Genomic DNA, 22,691 nt, shown 5'->3' with positions numbered 1-22,691 from the left:
CTCTGATTAGTTTCCCAAGAGAGGTGGACCAGATGAAGATTTGAGGAAACTGCTCCAGCTGGGAATAACAGCTATGCATTGCCGCTTACGCATCTTGTGCTATATATTCTAAGAAGTCTTAAAAGAAGTGTTAGGAAACTGTATAAGAATGTGGTCCAGCAAAGGAGGGATGAGGGAAGAGCACCACTGAAAGAAAGCATGAACCACGGGGCTTCCTTAGCAATCATTTTCTGATGCTTCTAACTTGACAGCTCCTTCACAATTTTTTCTCTATCTACTTACATCCTTTTCCACCTCATGACAACTGAGGTCAACTTTCAACCTGATGGGCTTGCTTAAAGTGGGCTAGTTTGTAAGAAAGATCTTACCCTTTCTCCTTGATGTATATACAAATGAGAGCTGAATGGATTTGTTTAATAATGATGACACCAGAGTTTAGATTTGGAGATCTTAAGATGCAGTTGTAAAATTTCAGAGCAGGAAATGGAGTTTATATGTGAAAAAAATCATCTCAAGAGTAATTTTCTTTAGTCTGTGATATGCACCTACAGTCCTAATCATCCTGTGAGTTCTGATGGGTAGGTCACAAATTATAAAGATGTCCATACGTTGATTTTTTTAAGGACCCATAGAAGGGTAGGCCAGGAGCAAATGGTCAAGTGTCCAGACATGGAGGTAGGTGTCCCACTGCCCTTGACTGTAACCACAGGATGAAGAGAAGCCAACTGGAAGGAATAAGATGTAGAAAGTATGTCTGAGAACTAGCATTGCATAAATAATAACTGCTGCCTTTGATCTCTCTGAGAGTTACTGATAAACATCTCTTTTTCCCCTAAACCTCTTTTCTCCTTCCCTCTATTATTTATTATTTGATTCTTATTTATCAAGTACATACTAGGATTAATAAAATACAGTCACTGTCCTTAGATACTCTTATACTGAATGGCGGCTGGTAGACATGTAAATAGATAATAAAATAATGACCCCTCCTATCAGGAAATGACCTGATAAATCATTGCACACTAAAGCTAATGACTGGTAGGTAATCGTATAAGCTATTGATTAATGTCTCCCAGGGCTTTCTGCAACCAAATAGGGGATCGTGCCTTAACACATTGAATTTTGTGAATTTCAAGTGTTTGCATTTTCACTATCATCATCAATCATGGTTGATATATTAATATAGAGTGAAAAACTTGGAGCATCCAAACCTCCCAGCAGAATTATAATGCAGAAGGGAATTATTTTAAGCGTGGCAGAAAGCTGCCCTGCCCCACCCAAAATATTGCCCCTGCCGGCATTTTGCTGATGTTCTCAATTCAGACTCTTTATAATGAGACGTTATTTTATAAATGCATAAAGTGGAGCAATAGATCATTTTATGGTATCATCTAGTTACAGATCTACTGAAAACAACTTAGTACAATTTGTCCTCAATCCATCTTAAATGACTAATCCTGACACGGTGCTGTATTTCCCCCAGCACCAGAAGAATGCTGGAAAGGAAACCTTATCGCAGAGCTATAACCTAAGTAATTTCAGACTTTAATAGGTATAATATTAAACCATAAGAATCATGATTTCATAATTTAGTACAGGCTATAATAATACTAGAATTAGCCCTAGAACAAGAATGCATTTCTACTCCCAGCTCTGTTAATTACCTAGCCTCATGGCCTTGGACAAGTCACAAAGCTCCCTGAGTCTTGCAGTCCTCATCTATAAAACAGAAGATCATTAGATTCAATGAATCCAAGGTCCGATTTACCTCTAACCTTGCATAGTAGCTATTAATAGCTAAGTACTATTGAGTACTTAGAAGGAACAAAAAAATGTTCTGGACTCTCTGTTGGACTTAGTCAGGTTTTTTTTCTTATGTATGTCCAAATTGCAGTTTGTTTTTACTAATATTCAAATGAACTTGACAACTTACCAAATAAATTGTCAGAAAGAGAAAATTCATCTGTGGCAGGTAAGTGGGAATGTTCAATGAGATTCATTTTTGATCCCATCCAAACTTTTCTGTTTGAGAATGTATCTTCGTTATGGTGGTCTTCAAAAAAATCCCCTGAAAGGTAAATAAATACATAGAGTGTTTGGGAAGGGTAGGGAGGTGATTATGAAAGAGAGGGAGAGAGAGAGAGCAAGCTAATTTTAAAAAGCACATATGGTTCCCTTTGCAGACATTTTATCATAGCTTTTCTGTACATATCTTTCCTCAACATTTACCATTTTTACACCTCATTTGGACTTACAAATATCTAAGATATATGCTTTCAGAATAGATACTCTCTAATTTATCTGGGAAAACACCATATGTTTTCATTTGTTTCAGCACTTGGGAGATTTGAGCAAGATATGATGATATTTTAGTTACGTCTTTATTTCTTTTACATGTAGAAAAAACAGAAACAGATATAAAAGCCTTGATTAAAATGGGATGAATTGATGATTTATTATCTTAAATTTTATTCTAAAGTTGAACAGGTCTTTGCAAAGACACAAGAGTGGTTCAAGACAACTTCCTTCCTTCCTTCTTTCTTAAGTCGAGTAGGCATCATATTAGCAGATAAAAATTCAAAAAGTGTTCACCCAAGATCATCTTTAATTTAGCCTTTTAGAGAAAATTTCAGGGGCTTGCATTTTCACTCTCATGGTCTACCTTGGTCATATATTTAACTAGGGTAAAAGAAAAAAGTGGTAAATCTCACCAAAATGTCTGAAGTTTCATCCTGAGGAGATGTCCAGAATGCATCCAAAAATCCAAGATATGCAGTGTTCACTTCTAGCTATATCTCTCGGTCTTGTTTTCTTCTTTCCTTCCTTCCTTCCTTCCTTTCTTCCTTCCTTCCAATGTCTCCTACCTCCCTGAAAAAGTAATGAGAAAAGTTGAATAATGAAAATGTATGCTATCAGAACTTTTCTCCAAGGCTGTTTTCTGAGCATGATTTTCTAAACCTTTCATCCTATCTCCACCAAGAAATCATTTCGTTTACAAATACCTACTTATACTTGCTACTCAGAAAGAGAATACAGGGTTTTTGTTGGACAAATATTTATTTCATTAGAACTTCCCTACTATTCATGTCTCTATTTCTTTCTCCCTCACTCAGCAAAATGTTCCAGCTCAAGCAGACATCTGGCTGATGGTAAGGTAGTACACCAGACTGCATTTGCTGCGTTCATTCATTTATTCATGTTTTCAACAAATATTTATTGAGGACTTACTCTGAACTAAACTCTGTGTTGGATCTTTGGAAATAAAATGGTTAAAGGAAAAAAAAATCATCCAAAATCTATGACATCAAGCTTAATGAGGAATAAAGACATTAAAAAACAATCACAGGAATACATAGATGATTACGTATTAACTTAAAAGCTGCTGATGAAGGCAAAGATGAGGATGCTCTGATGGGGAGAGGCTGGGTGTGAAAAGGAGTTGAGGTAGAGAAGTAGCTGGAGGAAAATGTGGTTTTGAGGGCAATTTTTAAAGGTAGGCAATACTAGGTCACATCTGAATACACCAGAGAAGTTGAAGAAATGAGAGAGAGAGCAGCTTCTGTGAAATGATACAAGCTGTGTCCACTGTGGGAATGCAGACACATCTGGGTCCATCTGGTAACCAATGGCCTGGCCCTACCAAAGTCTACTGTCCAGTAAGCCAAGGGGCTTTTTAGGAGAAAACCCATCCTAAAGTCAGAAGGAACCAGGAACCATGATCTTCACCTCAAAGTAAAGCCTCAGTCCTTAGAGGAATGTGTAATTCTCAATGTGGCACAGTGTTTGACCAACCCAAAATAGATTCAAGAGGCCTTCTTGCCACCCTGAGGTGAGAAGGGAAAGGGTTATAAATAAATATGAGTCTGGAAGTACTGAAGTGTAGGATAGATCTTCCAAAAGAATGCAACAAGTAGGAGAGAGCCATTTCAACTCCACCCTCACCCTCAAACAACTCTGCCATGTATCACAGTGGAGCTTTGACTCCAAGAGGACTTCAAGCCTTTCTGGGGCAATTGTGAAACAGCAGAACCATGCCAGGTATCACCATAACCTGTGGAGATGTGCCCAGCAGAGGAACCGTGACCACTGGTTGGGCACTGCTCTCCCCCATGGACACCAAAAGTAGTGGAAAAAGTGGCCAGAGTAGACTTGATTATGAAAAAACATGAAGAGAACTCAGGGCATTCCTGAAATACCTGCAGGGGGAGGAGGCCTCTGATAGGGAACTGGAGGTCCTGAGGAATAAGCCAGTAAAAGTTCAGTTGTCACTATTGATGGGACCTCATTCATACTCATAAGCTAGCTGAGAACTAGGGAAATGCAACTTTCACGATGTGCATATGAATTGTATAGGTATCTATTCAATGTGTATATTTTAATATATATATGAATTACGTATAATAATTGTGTATGTGTCTGCATATCATATAATAAGTAGGTTGAAAAGCTCCCCCCAAATTTAGGCAATTATTGTTTTAAATAGTTACCCTTATCTTTGGAGTAGAAAATTCAACAGTTTCCCATAATAATAATTTCCAGGAATCCACAAATGAGCAAAGTCAGGAATTTTTCCTAATATTCAATCCAAAGTTACCCTCTGTCATTTAAGACATATTTGCTCTGGTCTTTAAAAAACAATAGGATATTTCAGCTCTGTGACTCTTACTTTGGGTTTCCCTCTGTGCTTTTTCTCACGTTTGTCTTTTATTTTTTTTTTGCAGTACGCGGGCCTCTCACTGTTGTGGCCTCTCCCGTTGTGGAGCACAGGCTCCGGACGCGCAGGCTCAGCGGCCATGGCTCACGGGCCCAGCCGCTCCACGGCATGTGGGATCTTCCCGGACCGGAGCATGAACCCGTGTCCCCTGCATCGGCAGGCGGACTCTCAACCACTGCGCCACCAGGGAAGCCCACGTTTGTCTTTTTTAACTTTCCATCCTGGTCACCAAGCTCCTCCATACTTCCACAGCACATTACAACTCTCTAGTATTTTCCATGTATGCTCATTTTCATTCTGGATTCTTATATTTTCCTCTATATATTCATATAAACTTGGCATCTTTAATTCAAGTACCTGGCACACAATAGGCCCCTAAGAAATGTTGGCTCAATCAAATAATCTGTGTTAATTGTTTCTACTGCTTAGTTCTGCCAAACTCTCTGACACTCGGCATGCTCTTCCTGGAGAAATGGCACAAGACTAGGATTTCATTCTCCTATTGGCAAAAGGGACAAAATGTACCAGTTTCTCGCCTGAATGAAAGTCCAGTTCTCCTAATTCTGCATCATTTGGGTTATTACCCCGGCTGGAGATCCCCTGCGTGGGTGCCCCTGATTAGCCAATAACAAAAAGCCCTCCAGAATCCAGACAGTTGACCGAGTCTGCTCAAATCAGGTCTGTTGGTTTATGATTCCTGAAGAGGTTTAATAAATAGGAAACTGTTTCATTTTTGAAATGGTAACACAAGCACATGGTAAGCAATTCAAACAGTACACTGAAAAATAAGTCTTCCTTTTAGCTCTGTCATGCATTTCCCTTACCAACCGCCATAGCTGGTTTCTTGTGTATCCTTCTGATACTATGCCCTCTCTTAACATAAAGGGCCCCATACCTTAAGCTGGAGTCTGGCACACTATTGCCCGCAGGCCAAAGCTGGCCCGCCACCTGGTTTTGTAAAGCCTGTGAGCTAAGAATGGTTTTACATTTTCAAATAGTTGGGAAAAAATCAGAAGAAAAATATTTCATGACATGTGAAAATTACATGAAATTCACATTTAAGTGTTTATAAATAAAGTTTTATTGGCCCACAGCCACATCCATTTGTTTCTGGACTATCTATGGCTTCTTTCTCAGTGGCAGAGTTGAGTAGTTGCAACACACACTGTATGACCCATAAAGCCAAGATTTACCATCTAGCCTTTGCAGAAAAAGTTTAATTCCTGCCTTAAACAAATAACAGAAGAAATTTTTTAAAAAATCAAAGTAACATCATAGGTAAACTATGAATAACTGTAATGAGTACCTTGGAGATATAAATCAACTTAATTGTATACATCCCATGATAGTAGGGTCTTCTTTACCTCTTAACAGCTCCTTCCTGGGTTTGGCAGCTTTAGCCTTAATTGCCGTAAGTGATTTAAATGAGCACCTACTATGTCCCAAGCATTTGGCAAGCGTTTCCACTTATGTTATTTCTTTCATGAGGGTTACTTCTGTGTCCTTTCTCTAATACTCTTCACCCTCTTTTTAGGGGAAGAAATGCAATAGGAGAATAACGCCCTGCAAGTTCTAAGGAAGATCTTAGCTCTGGAGTCTTTTTTTCCCCTTTGAATCCTCCCTTTCATATAAGGAGTCATTTTATAGGTTCAGAATAAGCAATGGGTATTCTGTACTCTAGTGGCCTTTGAATTTTTTTTGTTTCCCCCCTAAACAAAGTTTTAAAAAACACTATGCTCTCTCAACACATTTTTGGGTTGACATCTAAAGTTTTTCACTGAAAAATAAAATAGTTGCAAAAAATGTAATTTCTGACATATTGCAAAAATTGGCATTTTTACATGTCATTACATTACTCAGATCTATTCAATTAAATCTAAATACCACAGCAACTTAATATCCTTCTTCATCCTTCTAAGAAATACAAGAAAATGTTCTTTAAAATTTGGAAAAATTTTTAACCATTCCTGTCCTTTTTTGAGTTCCCATTTCATTCCACTTCACTGCAGAATTTTACCCTAATGTAGCACATTTTAATGGTTGAATGTCTATTATTGATCATTCTATCATACTTTTCTATGACTAAATTTTGTATATAAATTTGGATTTTAAACATTTCTAATGACTTCAAGATTTTAAGTGTTTAGATAAAAATTTTTCTGGATTAAGTTTATTATTAGCTGTTATTATTAATGCTTATTAGACTTTCTCTGCAAATAGGGTGGTTCACTCTCTCCCATGCCACAGCACGAGTGGAGAAAGCAGTTTGGTATGGAGGAAAGAGCATGCAGACAGAAGACAGGATTGTTGGGCAACAGCCCTAGCCAGCACTGACAGAGCACACGCACTAGGGGAAGAACACCTTCTTAGAAATACGGGTAAAGGTTCCGATTAAATAATGAACTTTGAGCAACTGCAGACAGAGAGCCTAAGAATTCTCTGGAGTTAGTAATAAAAGCCCAGCTAGCAGGAAGCCATCATTTCTATTCAGGTGAATTCATGTATGTGTTAACACACAAAGAATTAAGTTTGGAATCGGAACAGATAAAGAAAAATACCTTCTCTAACTTCATGCACTGTTTTCCTGAAAATTTGTTAAAATTTATTTTCCAAATGAAAGTGTTTTTTAAATAAAAGGGTCATTGCAGAAAATTCAGACAATACAGAAAAGCATTTACAAAATGTCAGGTGGCATTCTGTAATTTCGTTCCAATTTACACTCCCACCAGCAGTGGATAAGACTGCCTGTCTCATCACAACTTCATTGGCATTACCTACTCCCACTTTCAACAATCTTTTCTAATTTGCCAGTGACAAATCCTATCTCACTGTATTAAATTGCATTTCCTTGAATATGAGTGAAATTGAAAAAAAATTTATATTGTCTAGATGTGATAGTTTCTTTCCATTTTTTATGTTCTTTGCCATTTTTCTATGGAAGTGTTCTTTTTCTTTAATTGACTTAGAGGAGTTCTTTGTATATTGAATGTATTAGCATTCTGGTATATTTACTACAAACATTTTCATTTGTCTTTTAATTATCTTTACTTGAAAAGATTTGCATTGTATGTAGTTAAATATATTAGATTTTTTTAAAGCTTTTATTGCTTTTTATTTTTAGTTTTTTTTTTTTTTTTTTCCGGTACGCGGGCCTCTCACTGCTGTGGCCTCTCCCGTTGCGGAGCACAGGCTCCGGACGCGCAGGCTCAGCGGCCATGGCTCACGGGCTCACGGGCTCAGCCGCTCTGCGGCATGTGGGATCCTCCCAGACCGGGGCACGAACCCCTGTCCCCTGCATCGGCAGGCGGACTCTCAACCACTGCGCCACCAGGGAAGCCCCTTATTTTTAGTTTTTAGTACAGGGTGAATTTTGTCAGAATTGCTTGTTGAATACTTTTCCCCTTTCCCATTGATTTATAATTTTTCTTTTATTGAGACTGAATTTAGTTTTCCATTGATCATACAGTTACATCTGTTTCAACATCGTGTTTCCCTGTTATTGTTCATTCTTTTTCAACATGTTCTAAGGTATTCTCACCTTCTCATTCTCTGTGATAAACTATCACATCTTGTATCACATTAAAAAAAAAAAGTTTCTTTGGGAGTTTGATATGGTACCAAACCCCTATATATTTAGGTAGGAAGATTTATATCTTTTTAACATTCAGTTTTGCCTTTCAGGGGCAAGGTATATCTCCATTTATTTGAATATATTTTTATAACTCTCAATTTTGTAGATTATTTTTCCATTTATTTCCCAACTTCTCCATGGATGCATCCCCTGTCATTTATCTTCCCCTTCCTCATGTGGTCATTAATGATTTAATTGCATCTGTTGTCTTCTCCACTATATTGTAAACTCCTAGAAGGCAGGAATCATAGCTTACATTACTTTTGTACCCCCCATCACAGCTAGCAGTGTTATACATACACAGAAATAATAGCTGTGATCTAGTACAGATGTCAAGGGGGATGAAGCATGGGACTTCCCTGGTGGTCCAGTGGTTAAGACTCCGCATTTCCAATGCAGGAGGTGCAGGTTCAATCCCTGATCGGGGAACTAGGATCCCACATGTCACATGGCGCGGCCCAAAAAAATTCGGTGTGGGGAGGCAATGAGAAGATTAGAAAGGAGAGGGAAAGAATGGGAATTTGGGATTAGCAGAGGCAAACTATTTATATAGAATGGATTAACAACAAGGTCCTACTATACAGCACAGGGAACTATATTCAATATCCTGTGACAAACCATAATGGAAAAGAATATGAAAAAGAATATGTATGTGTGTGTGTGTGTGTGTGTGTGTGTGTGTATAACTGAGTCACTTTGCTGTACAGAAGAAATTAACACAACATTGTAAATCAACTATACTTCAATAAAATTTTTTTTAAACAAGGAACATTAGAATGGAGAACCAGTGTTGACCTTTCATAGCTTCACATATGACCTGCAACTATTCACTTAACACCCTGCCCCCATACTACACCCTGAGCCTCAGCTGCATGTTTAAAAGTCTAAATAATAGGACTCCTGTAAAGATTAAAAGGTAACACTTCATAATTGTTCATATATATAGGGTGACATGTACAAAATTTTTACTGCATTGTTTCCAATAGTAAAAAGCTGGAAACATCATAAATGTCAATCAACAAGAAGTTGGGTACAATAAAGAAATAATACATGCATTATGCTGTAAGTATATTATATTCGTAAGTGCTATACAGCACTTAAAATGAATGAACTAAGTATTCATATGGATAAACTGAGAAACTTCATATTGAGCAAAAGAATCAGGTTGCAGAATAATACAGACAGTTTGATAAAATGTATATAAATTTAAAGATATGCAAAACAATGCTACATATTACTACTGATACCCTACTGCAAGGGTCAGCAAACTGTGATCCACAGGCCAAATCCAGCCCACCCAGAACCAGATTTGCCCTTTTGTTTACATATCGTCTATGGCTGTTTTCACACAACAATGGCAGAGTTAGGTAGTTGCGACACAGTCCACGTGGTCTGCAAAGCCTAAAATGTTCACTCTGTGGCCTTTATAGAAAAAGCTTGTGGGACTTCCCTGGTGGTCCAGTGGTAAAGAATCTGCCTTCCAACGCAGGGGACGGGGGTTCGGTCCCTGGCCAGGGAACTAAGATCCCACATGCCGCGGGGCAACTAAGCCTGCGCACCGCAGCTACAGAGCCCATGCGCCCTGAAGCCTGTGCGCCACAACTAAAGAAAACCTGTGCGCCACAACTAGAGAGAAGCCCGCGCACCGCAACGAAAGATCCCGCATGCGTGCAGCAACTAAATCCTGACACAGCCAAAAATAAATTAAATAAATAAATAAATAATAATTAAAAAAAAAAAAAAGCTTGTGATCCCTGTCTAACCTATAGAGACATGCATGGAAGTGTTGAACCCACATTCAGAACAGTGGTCCAGAATGACTGGGCAGGTACACAGGGAATTTCCATAGCATCTGTAATGCTCTCCTTAAACTAGGGGGTAATTACAATGAAACTGATGATATTACTTAGTTTTGCATGTTGGAAATATTTCATAATAAAAAAGATTGGATGAAATTCTATATGTGAAAATGTTCCTCATCTATAAAGATATGCAAACTCCTACAGGGATTCTCTGTTTCTTCCATACTTTTACACACACACACACACACACACACACTCTTGAGGCTTTGAAGAGGAAGTACTTCCTTCCCATAAAATGTCTGGGGACTCAAACTGTGGTCAGTGAGGTGCTGTTGGAAATTTTGAGTGGCACAATGAAATCTATGTTCAAGAAGATTACTCTTACGAGAAGGCAGGATGAGGAGGGCAAGCGGTGAAAGAGGAGGAAGATTCAGGAAATTCTCATTTAGGAAGTGAGATGATTAGGTGCATAGCCGGGTGGTTTCTGTAGAGATGGAAAGGAAGAGACCTGAGTACCGTATACAGAGAGGAGGAGGAAGGAGAGAAAGCAGGCTGATGATATGAAGTTTAAGCCTTGAGTATGCGTGGAAGCAGGGACAAAATGTTTATTTTACTTCTGTTTATTTGTACTATGGTGTAATGTAAGCCATAACTTAAGACCCAGGATTAATTTCAGAAGTGGTAAGCACTGTTTGTTTTTAATGTGATAAGACACAGAGTGACTGGTAGCCTGGACTCCTACTCTCTGGTTATCAATTTGTACTTGTTTAGATACTGTGTGTCACAGGGAGTTCATGGTGTATGGAGTTCCTCTGATTTAGCACAAACCATTTGCAAGAGACCTTGGAAAGACCCTGCTCCAATTAAATAGCCTTGACTCTGATTTTGAAGAATCTCAGCTCTCAGAAGATGAAGATAAAAACCAGTTACTTGCGCTGGTACCCTATGAACTCTCCACGCCCAAAGTCACCATCCTTGGTGACATTTTTCTCAGATGAACCCAGTTGTTGGTGGCAAAGCATACATTTTGTTGGATATCTATGTAGTCCATTCATAAAGGGCAGGAGAAAAGTAAACTTTTTCTAGCCATCATAATTTCATGCCCAGGGGAAGCCCTGGATTCAGCCCAAGGCTGGAAGAATGCTCCTAAGGGAAAAGAGAAAGGAGTTCTAGAAAAAAAGGTTTTATCTTTCCAGGGATTTGGTCTTCCCAGAAGCAATAAAACCGAAGTATCGGGATGGCCCAAAAGTTCGTTCGGGTTTTCTGTATGACGTTATGAAATTTTTGGCCAACCCAATAATTTTTTACAGGGCAAAAATACAGATTTAAGAAAATAGATCCTTTCTGAAGTGCAGAGAGATTTAAAGGACAACGTGTGGCCAGTAGTGACCACGTGTCAGACATGATGTCCTCCAAACAATATGGTCATTGTGATCACATTATTCTGAGGGTGGTGCCCTATAGGAACTAGATGGCCTTTACTGCTATCATAGTAAACTTTACATTTTTTGTGGAGATAGATTAAAATAATATCTACCATTTTATGAGTGCTTACTATGTGGCAGCTTTCATGCTATGTTATCTCCTTTAATCTATAATAAACTAAGCAGGTATTAATATACACACATTATAAATGAGAAAACTGAGGCTCAAAGAGATTAAGCAACTTTTCCAAGGTCACGCCACTAGTAAGAAGCAGAGTAGGGATGTAAACCCACCATCTCACTCTAAATTCATGCTTTCTCACACAATGCTCCCACTGAGACTGTCACTAACTGCTCACCAACGCCTAGTGAGGGTGAATTGGCATTTCTGCAAGGTCACGTCTGCCTAAAGCATTTCAACATTAGCTGATCGCATGCACAATCAAGTAAGACTCTCCAGGGTTTGCCTGTTATGTTATTTTGTTTCTTTTCAAACTTCTTTTGCTGTTTCTGAAGTGTCCACTTAAAGGTATACTTCCTTCAGGTGATGTACAATAAAAATGCTTTTAACCCAACAGACCTCTACAGCTTTTTGCGCTTCTGTGCTCTGGAGGTTACACAATGGGGCACAAAGAGTGGCTGACCTTTATTTTTAACTAGATGTAAAAGAAGCACTTGCAGTAGAGGTCCCCAGGGCCACGAACCTGAAAGTAAGGGCTGCTTGCATTTTGTACCCTAGGCAACTCATTTGTCTCACTCAAGTCCCCTTGCTTCTCAGCCTTCTTGGCTAGCACTAGCAGTCAAGACTCCAGCAAGACTCTCATAGCACTGGGCACCTCTTCGAGTGTGTGTCCGGTTGTAATTCTCCCTTTGTTTTTTTGGTGATTTGGCTGTCTGTCTCCCCATTGGACCATCAGCTCCAGGAGAGCTCACTCTGGATCTCCAGTTCCTAGCCCACTGCCAAGTACATATTAGATACAGAGTTCATACTTATTGATTGAATGAATAAATGGATGAATGAATAACTAAATACATAAATGAATGAATGAATGAATAATATACCTTACTAGATACCCATTTTTAGAATCAGTCTTGTTTAGCCACAGGATCAATAGTAAATAGAGATGTAGAAGGACAGCACACCTAAGAGCTGAAGAAGGACTTATTATTTTTTTTAATCACAAAAAACCTGACAACTAAGGCTGCTTCCCCACAATGTAGCCCTAATTAGTGAACTAAATTTATTCTTGTTGGAAATCTCTTAAGCAGTGAGCCCCGCACATTTTATAAGTGAATTGACCACCCAGGAAATAGTTTTAATAATCCTCCCAAATCTCCTTTTGTTAATTTCTCTTCCTTGAGAACTACCAGGAATAGTTTTTTTATCTTCTTAACATTCATAGTCGGGAAAGTTTTTCCCCATTATCTGCTGTAGTCAAAATGGTCAAGAATTTGGAAAATGTTATACTTTCCCCATGACTGACCTGTCATCTTTTTTCAAATAATTCATTAGATCTTCTGAAATTTTATGACTATTATTTACATAAATTATTTGTTATTTGCAAAAGCGGCCACCACAACTTCTTCCATTCCATGTGCCCTTTTGCAATGAGAGTTTGCCACTACCCATCGATAGGTGAAGGCTATTTCCCAAGCCCTTGAACAGGTCTGGTGACTTCCTTGACCAATAGAATGGTGGAAGTGATGTTGTGAGACTTCTGAGCTAGGCCTTAAGAGGCCTTGCAGCTTCTGTTCTCTCAGTCTAGGAATGCTGCCCTGAGACTGTCACGCTCATGACTGTCATGTCAGGGCAGCATGACAGTCTCAGGGCAGCATTTTTTTTTTTTTTTGAAACTTCAAACTCATTCATGAGATATTTATTAAAATAACACATTTAGGGGAAAAAAGTCAATACAACTAGACGCCCCAGATAAAAAACCTAATGGAGAGAGAAGTCAGCTACCCAAACTGTCCCAGTTGACAGCCACACCAAGACTCCAGACATGAGTGAGTCCACCTTGGACCTTCTGTTCCATTTGATCGTCCATCAGAAAGAGTCCCATGAGTGAGCCCAGGCAAAACCAGCAGAGCAGCTGATCTGCTGAAATATGAGAATTAATGAATCATTACTCTTTTAAGTCACTAAGCTTTGTGGTAGCTGTTACAAAGAAGTAAATAATTGCTACAGAAATTGGCACTTAGAAGGGGGATGCTGTTTAAAAAAAACAAAAAGGAAGCTAAAACATATGGCTTTGGCTTGGGGATTGGGAGGTGGGCAGAGCCTGGAAGGGCAGTGAGAACACGGATAATGAACATTGGAAGAGTGGTGAGGAAATCACTCTAGGAAGCTGGAAAAGGAATGGGTCATATTTTGCAGTCACAAAACAATTGGCAAAACTGTCCAACATGTGGTAACGTAGAAGATACAAAATTTCCTAATGAACCTGTGGGTTTTGTTTGTTTGTTTTTCTCTGGTTTGGTTTGGTTTCAGGAGTGGCAGAGCCTCTTTCCGACTGAACTCCAGCTACCTCTGTGGCTCAGTTTGAGATTAAGGAGCTTTCCAAGTAGTATGGTGAATGCGTCAGGTGGTATTTTTAGCAGTTCATGATAAGGTAATGAAGAGAGAGAGAGATTATGGAAGGAGCTGTTCATTTTGAAAGCAGAATTTGGAGTAAATATGAAAGGTTCAGGATGTGCTGGGTCAAAAAAGAAGACTGTTTTGCATTTTTGGTCTCGCCATCTGGCATAAGAGTCTCAAAGTAAGAAATGACTCCATGGTAAATATCAAATCATGGGTGCGGCTGTAAGATCCTTTGCTAAGAGCTCACAAAAAGTAAGGAGGTACCTAGGAGACCCTCTCATCCAGGTAAGAGAACTTCTAAGAATGTCGGGGCATTATCTCACAGCATTGTTTCGCAGTAGTTTAACATGTCCAGAGTAGAAAGTATATCTCAAACAAACAAACAAAAATTATGGATATAAGTTTCCAGGCATGGAGTGAGTCCCAGAAGGACTCATAAGAAATCCACAAAGTGTTTGAGCAAATTGCTTTAGTGAGAGCAATGCCATCTCAAACTAAAAGCGGACTTTGCAATCCCTCTCATAAGTCAGTCAAGTCTATTTTCCCACCCTTGAACGAGCTGTTATGATGACTTGCTTTGACCAATAGAATTTTTCTCCTTCTGAGGGTAAACCTCAAGAGAATCTTGTGACATCTGCTTTCACCCTCTTGGAATGATGTCTTGAGACCACCATGCCAGGAAGAAGCCAGGAATGAAGTACTCTAGGAGAAAGAGACTGGGCCGTTCCCATTAGCCCCACTGACAGCCAGCATCAAGGCCCCAGTCATGAGTGTGAGACCTACTTGACCCTCCATTTGGCGTCAGTTATGTGAATGAGCCCAGGAAAAACCAGGAAAGAGCCACCTAGCCAACCCACAGAATTATAAGAAATAATAAATCATTGTATTTTAAGCCATTAACTTTTGGGGTGGCTTGTTACATAGTACTAGATAACTGATACCATCTCCCAAAATGAACAGTATGGCATGTGGCCTTTTGTCCTATTGGGTCTCAAAAAGAGAGCACTTGCTTAAGAATACTACATTTACTCTTTAAAAAATGGCATTTCAATGTCAATTTCCAATATCAATGCCAAGTAAATTCATTCACTCACCTATTTATTCAGTCAATATACATTTATTGACTCTGTCAGGTACTGGACAGATAAAGGCAAAAAAAAAATCATGATCCTTCAAGAAGCTTAGTAGAAAAGTCAGGTAAGGGCAACCCAATTAAAACGGTATGGGAAGTGAGAGAGTGGCACGGACATATATACACTACCAAATGTAAAATAGATAGCTAGTGGGAAGCTGCTGCATAGCACAGGGAGATCAGCTCGGTGCTCTGTGACCACCTAGAGGGGTGGGCTAGGGAGGGTGGGAGGGAAACGCAAGAGGGAGGGGATATGGGGATATAAGTATACGTACAGCTGATTCACTTTGGCAGAAACTAACACAATAATGTAAAGCAATTATACTCCAGTAAAGATGTTTTAAAAAAATGGTATGGGGATTGCTATGACAGAGGTAAGCACAAGTCCCTTCAGGAGCACGAGCAAGGGCAGTCATTCATTGAACATGCATTAATTCTCCACTATGTATCAGGCTTTGATCTAGGTCTTGGAAATAGAGGGATGGATGAGACAGAAAAAAAAAAAGATCCTGTCTTCATGGGGATTACATTCTAATGAGGGAGATGGATAATTTGCACATAAACAAGTAATATGACTTCCAGTGGTGCTAATAAGAAAATAAAGGAGATAAGGGATAAAGTGATGTGGCTGGATACTCTTTCAGAGAGGGTGATCCTAGAAGAGCTCTCTAAAGAGTGGACATTTGACCAGAGATGTGCAGGAGAAGGAGGAGTGAGCCATACAAGGGGGAAATAAGTCCAGACAGAGTGGTCAGCAAGCACTAAGGGCCTGGGCTTGGGGCACGGGAGGAACAGCCAAAGCCCAATGAGGTTGGAGCTGAGCGAGCAAAGAGGCAGCGTAGGACATGAGGTATGAGAGTAAGCGGTTCTCTAGGGCCTGTCAACTATGGCAAGGAGTTCTGGTGTGTTCTCAATGGGAATCACTGGTGGTTGTTAAGCATGGATGTGACTAAGAGAATAAGGGAAGTCTTCCTGAGGGTGGAGGGCTGGTTCTTGAATTTAATCTCAAAGGAGTAGGTATTAGACTAAGCAAAAGGCATGCAGTGGGATGGTTATGGGAGGAAAATAACATGCTGTGTTCTGAGCGACCATACATTGTCCTCTGTGCTGTAGTGAGTGAATTTAGCTCAAATCAGTGGAGGAAGGATGGCCTATTCAAGAAACAGTGTCAAGAAAAATGACTATTCCTTTGGGGGAAAAACATTAAAGGGTCCTATCTTGTATCATTCTTGAAAAATAAGTCTCAAGTGGATCAAAGATTTTTAAAATGATAAAAATTATTGGGAGAAAATATAGGAAAACACCCTTATGATCTCTATGAATTTAGAGACTGAGGAAGACTCATTAAACAAGAAACAAATAGGAAAAGAATCAATTTGACTACACTAAAATCAAGAAGACAGAAATCAAGACACCATAAACAAAACTAAATATATGAAACAAACTGGGAGAAAATGTTTACAACATAAATAACAGCCAAAAATTAGTACAAACAATATATAAATAAGTCCTATAAATAAAAGCAGAAAAGATAAACAATCCAAGGGAGAAACTGGCAAAGGATATAAAGAGGAAATTCACCAAAAGGGAAATACAAGCGGCCAATCACAACAACCAGGGAGGGTTCACCAAGTCTTTAAGATGCTGATAACTGAAGTCTCCAATCAGCTCTCCTAGACTGACCTTTGGGTTAGTGCTGAAAACTCTCCACTCCCTCTGCTCCCGGTATAGTTATTAGACAATACCCTAAGAGCTTTTGGGAATCTTCACAATTGTGCTGGCTCTTAACAAATCGCCCCTGTCAAGCTGAGACATTTGTGGACTGGTTCACCTGCTCTCCCATCATTCTAGATTTCAAGTTCTCCTAGCCTCCAACAATATTGGGGTAGCAAGGAGAAGACTTTGGAGTCAGAAAGACCTGCCCTCATATTCAGGTCCTGCTACTTCCTAACTGTGTGACCGGAGACAGGTTACTTGCTTTCTTTGAGCCTCAGTTTCCTCATCTGTAAAATGAGTATAAGAACTTCCATTCAGGGTTATTGTGAGAAGGAAACAGGCTATTTAGGCAAAGCCTGTGACGTGTTGGTACACACTCTTGCACATACAGAGTTCTTTTCTTTTCCTTCCAAGCACAACTATTGAGTATTCCATGAACATGTGGCCAGATTTTGGAGGTGTGGAAATAAGAGGAAGGACAGGGATTACATTACTTTCCTTCTCCAGCTTGGGGGAGAGGCAGAGGTGTGTGGTGGAAAACAATGCTGCAGGTCCTGACGAAGGGTCTCAGGACAAGAGAGTCTGGCCAGTACTTTATCAGCTAACTCGGAGTTGCATCAGACATATTGCAACATTCTCAGCAAAACAGATAAGTTCACGGTGCAAATGGCACAAGTCCACCATTTGGAGGGTGGGGGAGATAAAGACGTCTATCATTTTATAAAATCACAGCTAAAAACCCAGCGTTGGCTTTCTCTATCTCTCTTGTCGGATACCACTGAGTGGTTCTAAGGCAGTATCAGTGGCATTATCTGATTTCTTTAAAGCTCAGGTGAGTTTCTCAGACAAAAAATCCAGCATGAGTCACTTGCATCCCCTTCCCCAGCCCCTTCCTTCTAAATAAAACTCAGTTAAGAGAAATGACCCAGGCTTCCCTAATAGTTGTCTACTTCCTTGGCAGTACGCAGACAAAGAGATGCCTTATCTGAATCTGACATTCAGACCTTCGACAATTTTAATAGTAAAGTTCCTCCTAACATTTTCCATCTTATTTTAATATTTCCATCTGATACTAATATAAGAAATGGAAAACAATAGAAACGTTTACAGTAGAAGTCAAAAGAGAAAGCTTTTTAAACCTACTCTCCTCCTAGGAAAGAATTTCATTTCAATAAAGCATAGCTTAAATGTCATCCTAGTCTTAGATCTGAAGTCATCTGCCATTAGTAATATTTCCCAACTCACATCAGGATTTGATAAATCACAGCACGCTACACAGGTGAAATTGCCTATGGAATCAGAACAGAGACATTTCCGAAATTTACGGTCTCCAGTGATTCTCCCGGGCAACCACAGTGTTAAAAAGATATTCCTAAGTAATTTTTCAATAAGGAAACCAGCTTATTTTTCAATTAATTTTGACCCATGAACTTCTGCTTCTTTGTTTTGAAGAGTTTCTTTTACTTTAAAAAAAATTATCAGGATTTACATCGAACTCTACCAACTTAGAATTCATTCATCGACCAAACTTCCTGATGCTAAAGAGAAGCTTCCAATGACAACTTCTCCTCTGCTGCCCTGAGATGGATACCGTAGCCCAGAGGAATTAGATACTCACTCGGATTGTCTTAGGTTGGCGATGAACTTTCAAAGCCCTGGGAGGATTCTGAGTCCAGTCTTCCTCTCCAAAACCCAGTGACTTTGCTACAAATCCTCAGAATCTGATTTTGCATTGGGGCGAGTCCAGGAGACAGTGGGGTGAGGAGGAGGGAGTTCCAGCAGGAGCTGTGGCCGATCACAGGCGGCCTTCCCACCCAGCAGCCGCATCTCTGCCTTGGCTCTGTTCCTCATGGACAGAGATTAGTCATTAACAATCCTTCCCCTGCTAAATGATATAAACATAGAAAGGAACCTTGGGACAGCCTCGAGATTCCCAGGACGAACTCCCAGAGCCCCTGGGTAGGGACTGTGACAAAGCAGGGGAGCCCTGAAGCTCACCTTTTAAAACACTTCTCCATAGGCTGCTTTTTAGGGTCCTTAGCACCCAGATTTCTACACACATCATCTAAAACTGAATCGTCATCTTCCCTCCCTCTCTCCAATTGCTTTTAATAGCTCCACCACCTCCCAGGGACTGAAGTTAGCAACTCTGAGCCTTTTTGACCCTTCCCTCTCCCGGGCTTTCTATAACAAGTAATAACAGATTCGTGTAGATTCTATCTTTGGACTGTCTCTTATTTCCAACCCACTGTGTTCCTCTGCTAATTTGGGCCTACTGCAGCTTCCTTTCTAAAGAACACTGTTGGTTGGCCCCATAACTCGTCTCTCCTTTTCTTTTTCTGTTTTCCAAACTACACAGCAGTGTAAAGCGTAGGGCTCTGGTCAGATACCTACCCATTTGTTGCAACCTTGGGAAAGACACTCAGCCTCTCTGAGACTTGGTTTCTTTGTCTATAAGATGGGAATAGTGCAACTATCTTACACGCTGTGGCGAAAATTACGTGCCTAGTTTAAAATACATAACATGCTTAGAAAAGTGCCTGGCATACAGCGAGCACCCAATAAATTTTAGGCACTATTGTTTATCAATTGAACAAATACTGGTTATCTGCACACTAGGTACCCAGCACCTTGGTAGACAGTCTCCTAATCAAAAATCTCCAATGGATTCCCGTGGTCTAAAAAATATACTCTAGGGCTTCCCTGGTGGCACAGTGGTTGAGAATCTGCCTGTCAATGCAGGGGACACAGGTTCCCCGGTCTGGGAATATCCCACATGCCTCAGAGCAACTAGGCCCGTGAGCCACAACTACTGAGCCTGCGCGTCTGGAGCCTGTGCTCCGCAACAAGAAAGGCCGCGATAGTGAGAGGCCCGTGCACCGCGATGAAGAGTGGCCCCGCTTGCCACAACTAGAGAAAGCCCTCGCACAGAAATGAAGACCCAACACAGCCATAAATAAATAAATAAATTATATATATATATATATATATATATATATATATTCTAAATGCTATGGCCTGACGTATAGAACCCCCTCCACCCTGATAGCCCTAGTCTATCTATCTAGCATTTTCTCACATCCTGTCTCTTCAGAGACCCCAACCTCTTACCCACCTATGCCAAGCTCTCCTCCCTCCATGCCTTTGCATATGCTCTTCCCTTTACCTGAATAGCCTTCCTTTCATATCCACAGACCCATCTCAAATGCTGAGTCCCCCCTGAAGCCAACCCTGTTTCTCATCTGCCCCTATGGTGCCCACCAAACGGCCCTCAACCTTTATTTATAATTCTCTCATTGTCCCTTAATTCCTCTGGCTTTGTACATTATAGTTACCTACTTAGCTCTTTGACAAGAATAAAATTCTGGAGGACAAGCACAGTAGCAGACTTGCCTCTGTATCAATCCCTGGTCTTAGCACAGTGCTTCTCATGGACAAAGTATCGTATAACTATTTTTTAATTGAATCAATGAGTGAGCTGAGAAAATGATAACTTTCCAAAGTAGTGAGCCTGTGCACACACATGGGGTGTGTGTGTGTGTGCACGCCAATGTTCCCTATTGTAAAGTTAGTGGAAGGCCTACGGTCAAATTTGTTAGGAAAGCTGTTAGACAATCACCAAAGCAGTAAATGGAGTACTGACTTGTGGATTTTGCTCATACACATGGTGTAAATATTCTCATTGTGGCCAATTTCAAACTATTAGTGTGATGTCACTGAACAGACTTGGGAAGAGCTGTACAGAGGCACACTGTTACTTAGGGTTTCCACTGTTCAGATACAATAGATGTGAATAGCTATGAGAGCATAGACAGTTGTGAAATATAGTAAAATAGTTAGAATGTGATGAGTTTTAAGTAGTTATTACCTTTGATTTAAAATGTATTTAATTATAAGTTTATGTAATTTAACTTTTAATGGTGACTATGTTTAACAACCAGTTCAGAAAAACCTGAAAATTTAAATTAACCATGGGTTCTCTGAGCCAGGGCAAGCTGACTCAGCACACCATTGGGGGAATGAGGGCTTCTTACGTGTTGTCCTTCCAAGTTAGGAGCTACGAAGTATTATCTCCATTTTTCAGATGAGGAAAGTAAGACTCAGACGTTCAACAACTCATCAAAGCAAGAAAGCTGGGCTTTAAATTTAAGTTTGTTTTCTCCAAAGCTGCTATATTTTCTTCTATATTTTGTTCCACTATCAACCTAGGCAAAGTGAGATCAAAATATTTATTCTATGAAATGCTTCTCAATACTGGCTTATTTTAATTAATTGCTGAATAGAATACAGATGAAGGAAGTCATTAACATATTGTTAGTGACCAACTCTGGAATGGTATTGAGTATATAGTAGAAAAGTCATTCTGCCAAAAAAAAAGATCTCCATTCATAAATGTTATTTCTTGGTTAATATGTTGGCTTCCTTATCTTCTCCAGGATCCCTCCTTTTTTTGAAAATTTCTCCCCCCAACCTTAACGAATGAGGTCACCCCAGATCAGGGGCTGTAAGAGATCCTGAAGCGAAAGGGAAGTAGAATGGGTGAACTTTGGATATTGGTGCAGTGAGGGTGCAACCCCACCTAGGAAGTCTGAGTAATCACCAGAGACAGAGAACAGAGCCAGGGCACTCAACCTCACAGGGTGGTGACCACAGGGGGACACTGAAATGCACAGAGGAAGGAAAGGAGGGAGAGCTTGGATAATCAAGCTGGCCTCTTTTCCTACTGGCTCAGACCTGGCTGTGAGCATGAATCTCTGCCCCAACTTTGAACCTATCAGTGTGTCTGCAGTGGTCCTTACACTATAGCTTTGAGTAACGGCTTTTTCCTAGTAAGGCACCACAACCTTCAAGAAGCTGTGCTTTCAGAAACAGAAAACGTTTTCAAGACGTAGGGCAACGAGGTAGGGGCAGTGCCGAAAGCATGGGTGTTAGTGTCAGGGGCTTGTGTTTGAGTCCTGACTGGTCCTGCCATATGACCTTGACTGGTCTTGCCATATGACCTTGAGCAAGCCAGTCTCTGGGTATTAATTTTCTCCCCCACCCCTAATAATAACAAGAAAAGAATGCCTATCTCATAGGGTTATTGTGAAGATCAACATGAAATGTCACATGAAAATGTGTGGTACAAAAATCAAAGGGAAGCATCTGGCAGGCCCCATTAGATGTGAAATTTTCCAGAAACTAGAAGCCCTATAGGGACTCCACCCACTTCTGTATTCAGCTATTCTAAATGACTCACTGGGGGATTCCCTGATGGTCCGGTGGTTAGGACTCCGTGCTTCCACTGCAGGGGGAATGGGTTTGATCGCTGGTTGGGGAACTAAGATCCCACATGCCACATGGCACGCCCAAAAAAAAAAAAAAAAGCTTCTAAGTGACCCATTGAAATCACTGGGTCTACACTGGAGAGAGAACCCTCCTGTAAATGTTGAAGAATGCAGCTGAACCTTCATCTGAACCTGGATGGCCAGTCCTAATGCTCAAACTTTTTAAAAAGAAAATATTTACAACCTGTTTTGTGGAATATGTAACCCATAAGAGAAAACATTACTATATTTTACTTAGGAAGATTCAAATGAGTTTCTCCACTCATCCTAGATCAAATGCACTTTGCTTTCTGTATCTTCCCTGCCCCTCTATTTTTTTGAGGAGTCCTTTGTTGTTGTTGTTTTGTTAATTACACAAGTGGTT

At 40.1% G+C, this 22,691-nt stretch overlaps 1 protein-coding gene across 3 annotated transcripts in view; it reads right to left on the bottom strand.

The window, feature by feature from the left end:
- Positions 1–18,839, bottom strand: part of NR1H4 (nuclear receptor subfamily 1 group H member 4) — a 66,006-nt gene extending 47,167 nt beyond the window's left edge. Inside the window, exons 1-3 of one of the 3 annotated variants that reach the window (XM_060025457.1) lie at positions 18,619–18,839; positions 2,712–2,868; positions 1,934–2,068 (exon numbers count right to left, since the gene is read on the bottom strand). In XM_060025457.1, the coding sequence (XP_059881440.1) occupies positions 1,934–2,012 (79 nt within the window). In that variant the 5' untranslated portion in view covers positions 2,013–2,068; positions 2,712–2,868; positions 18,619–18,839. Of the gene's footprint in view, positions 1–368; positions 726–1,933; positions 2,069–2,711; positions 2,869–18,618 lie in introns of those variants that run through there. The other 2 variants (XM_060025458.1, XM_060025459.1) reach the window with 2 other exon arrangements.
- Positions 18,840–22,691: the final 3,852 nt, after the last annotated feature.

This window comes from Delphinus delphis, chromosome 11 (genome assembly GCF_949987515.2).
Source record: "Delphinus delphis chromosome 11, mDelDel1.2, whole genome shotgun sequence".
NCBI lineage: Eukaryota > Metazoa > Chordata > Mammalia > Artiodactyla > Delphinidae > Delphinus > Delphinus delphis.
Note: the sequence above shows the minus strand (reverse complement) of the source record. Positions and strands in the feature narration are given on the sequence as shown.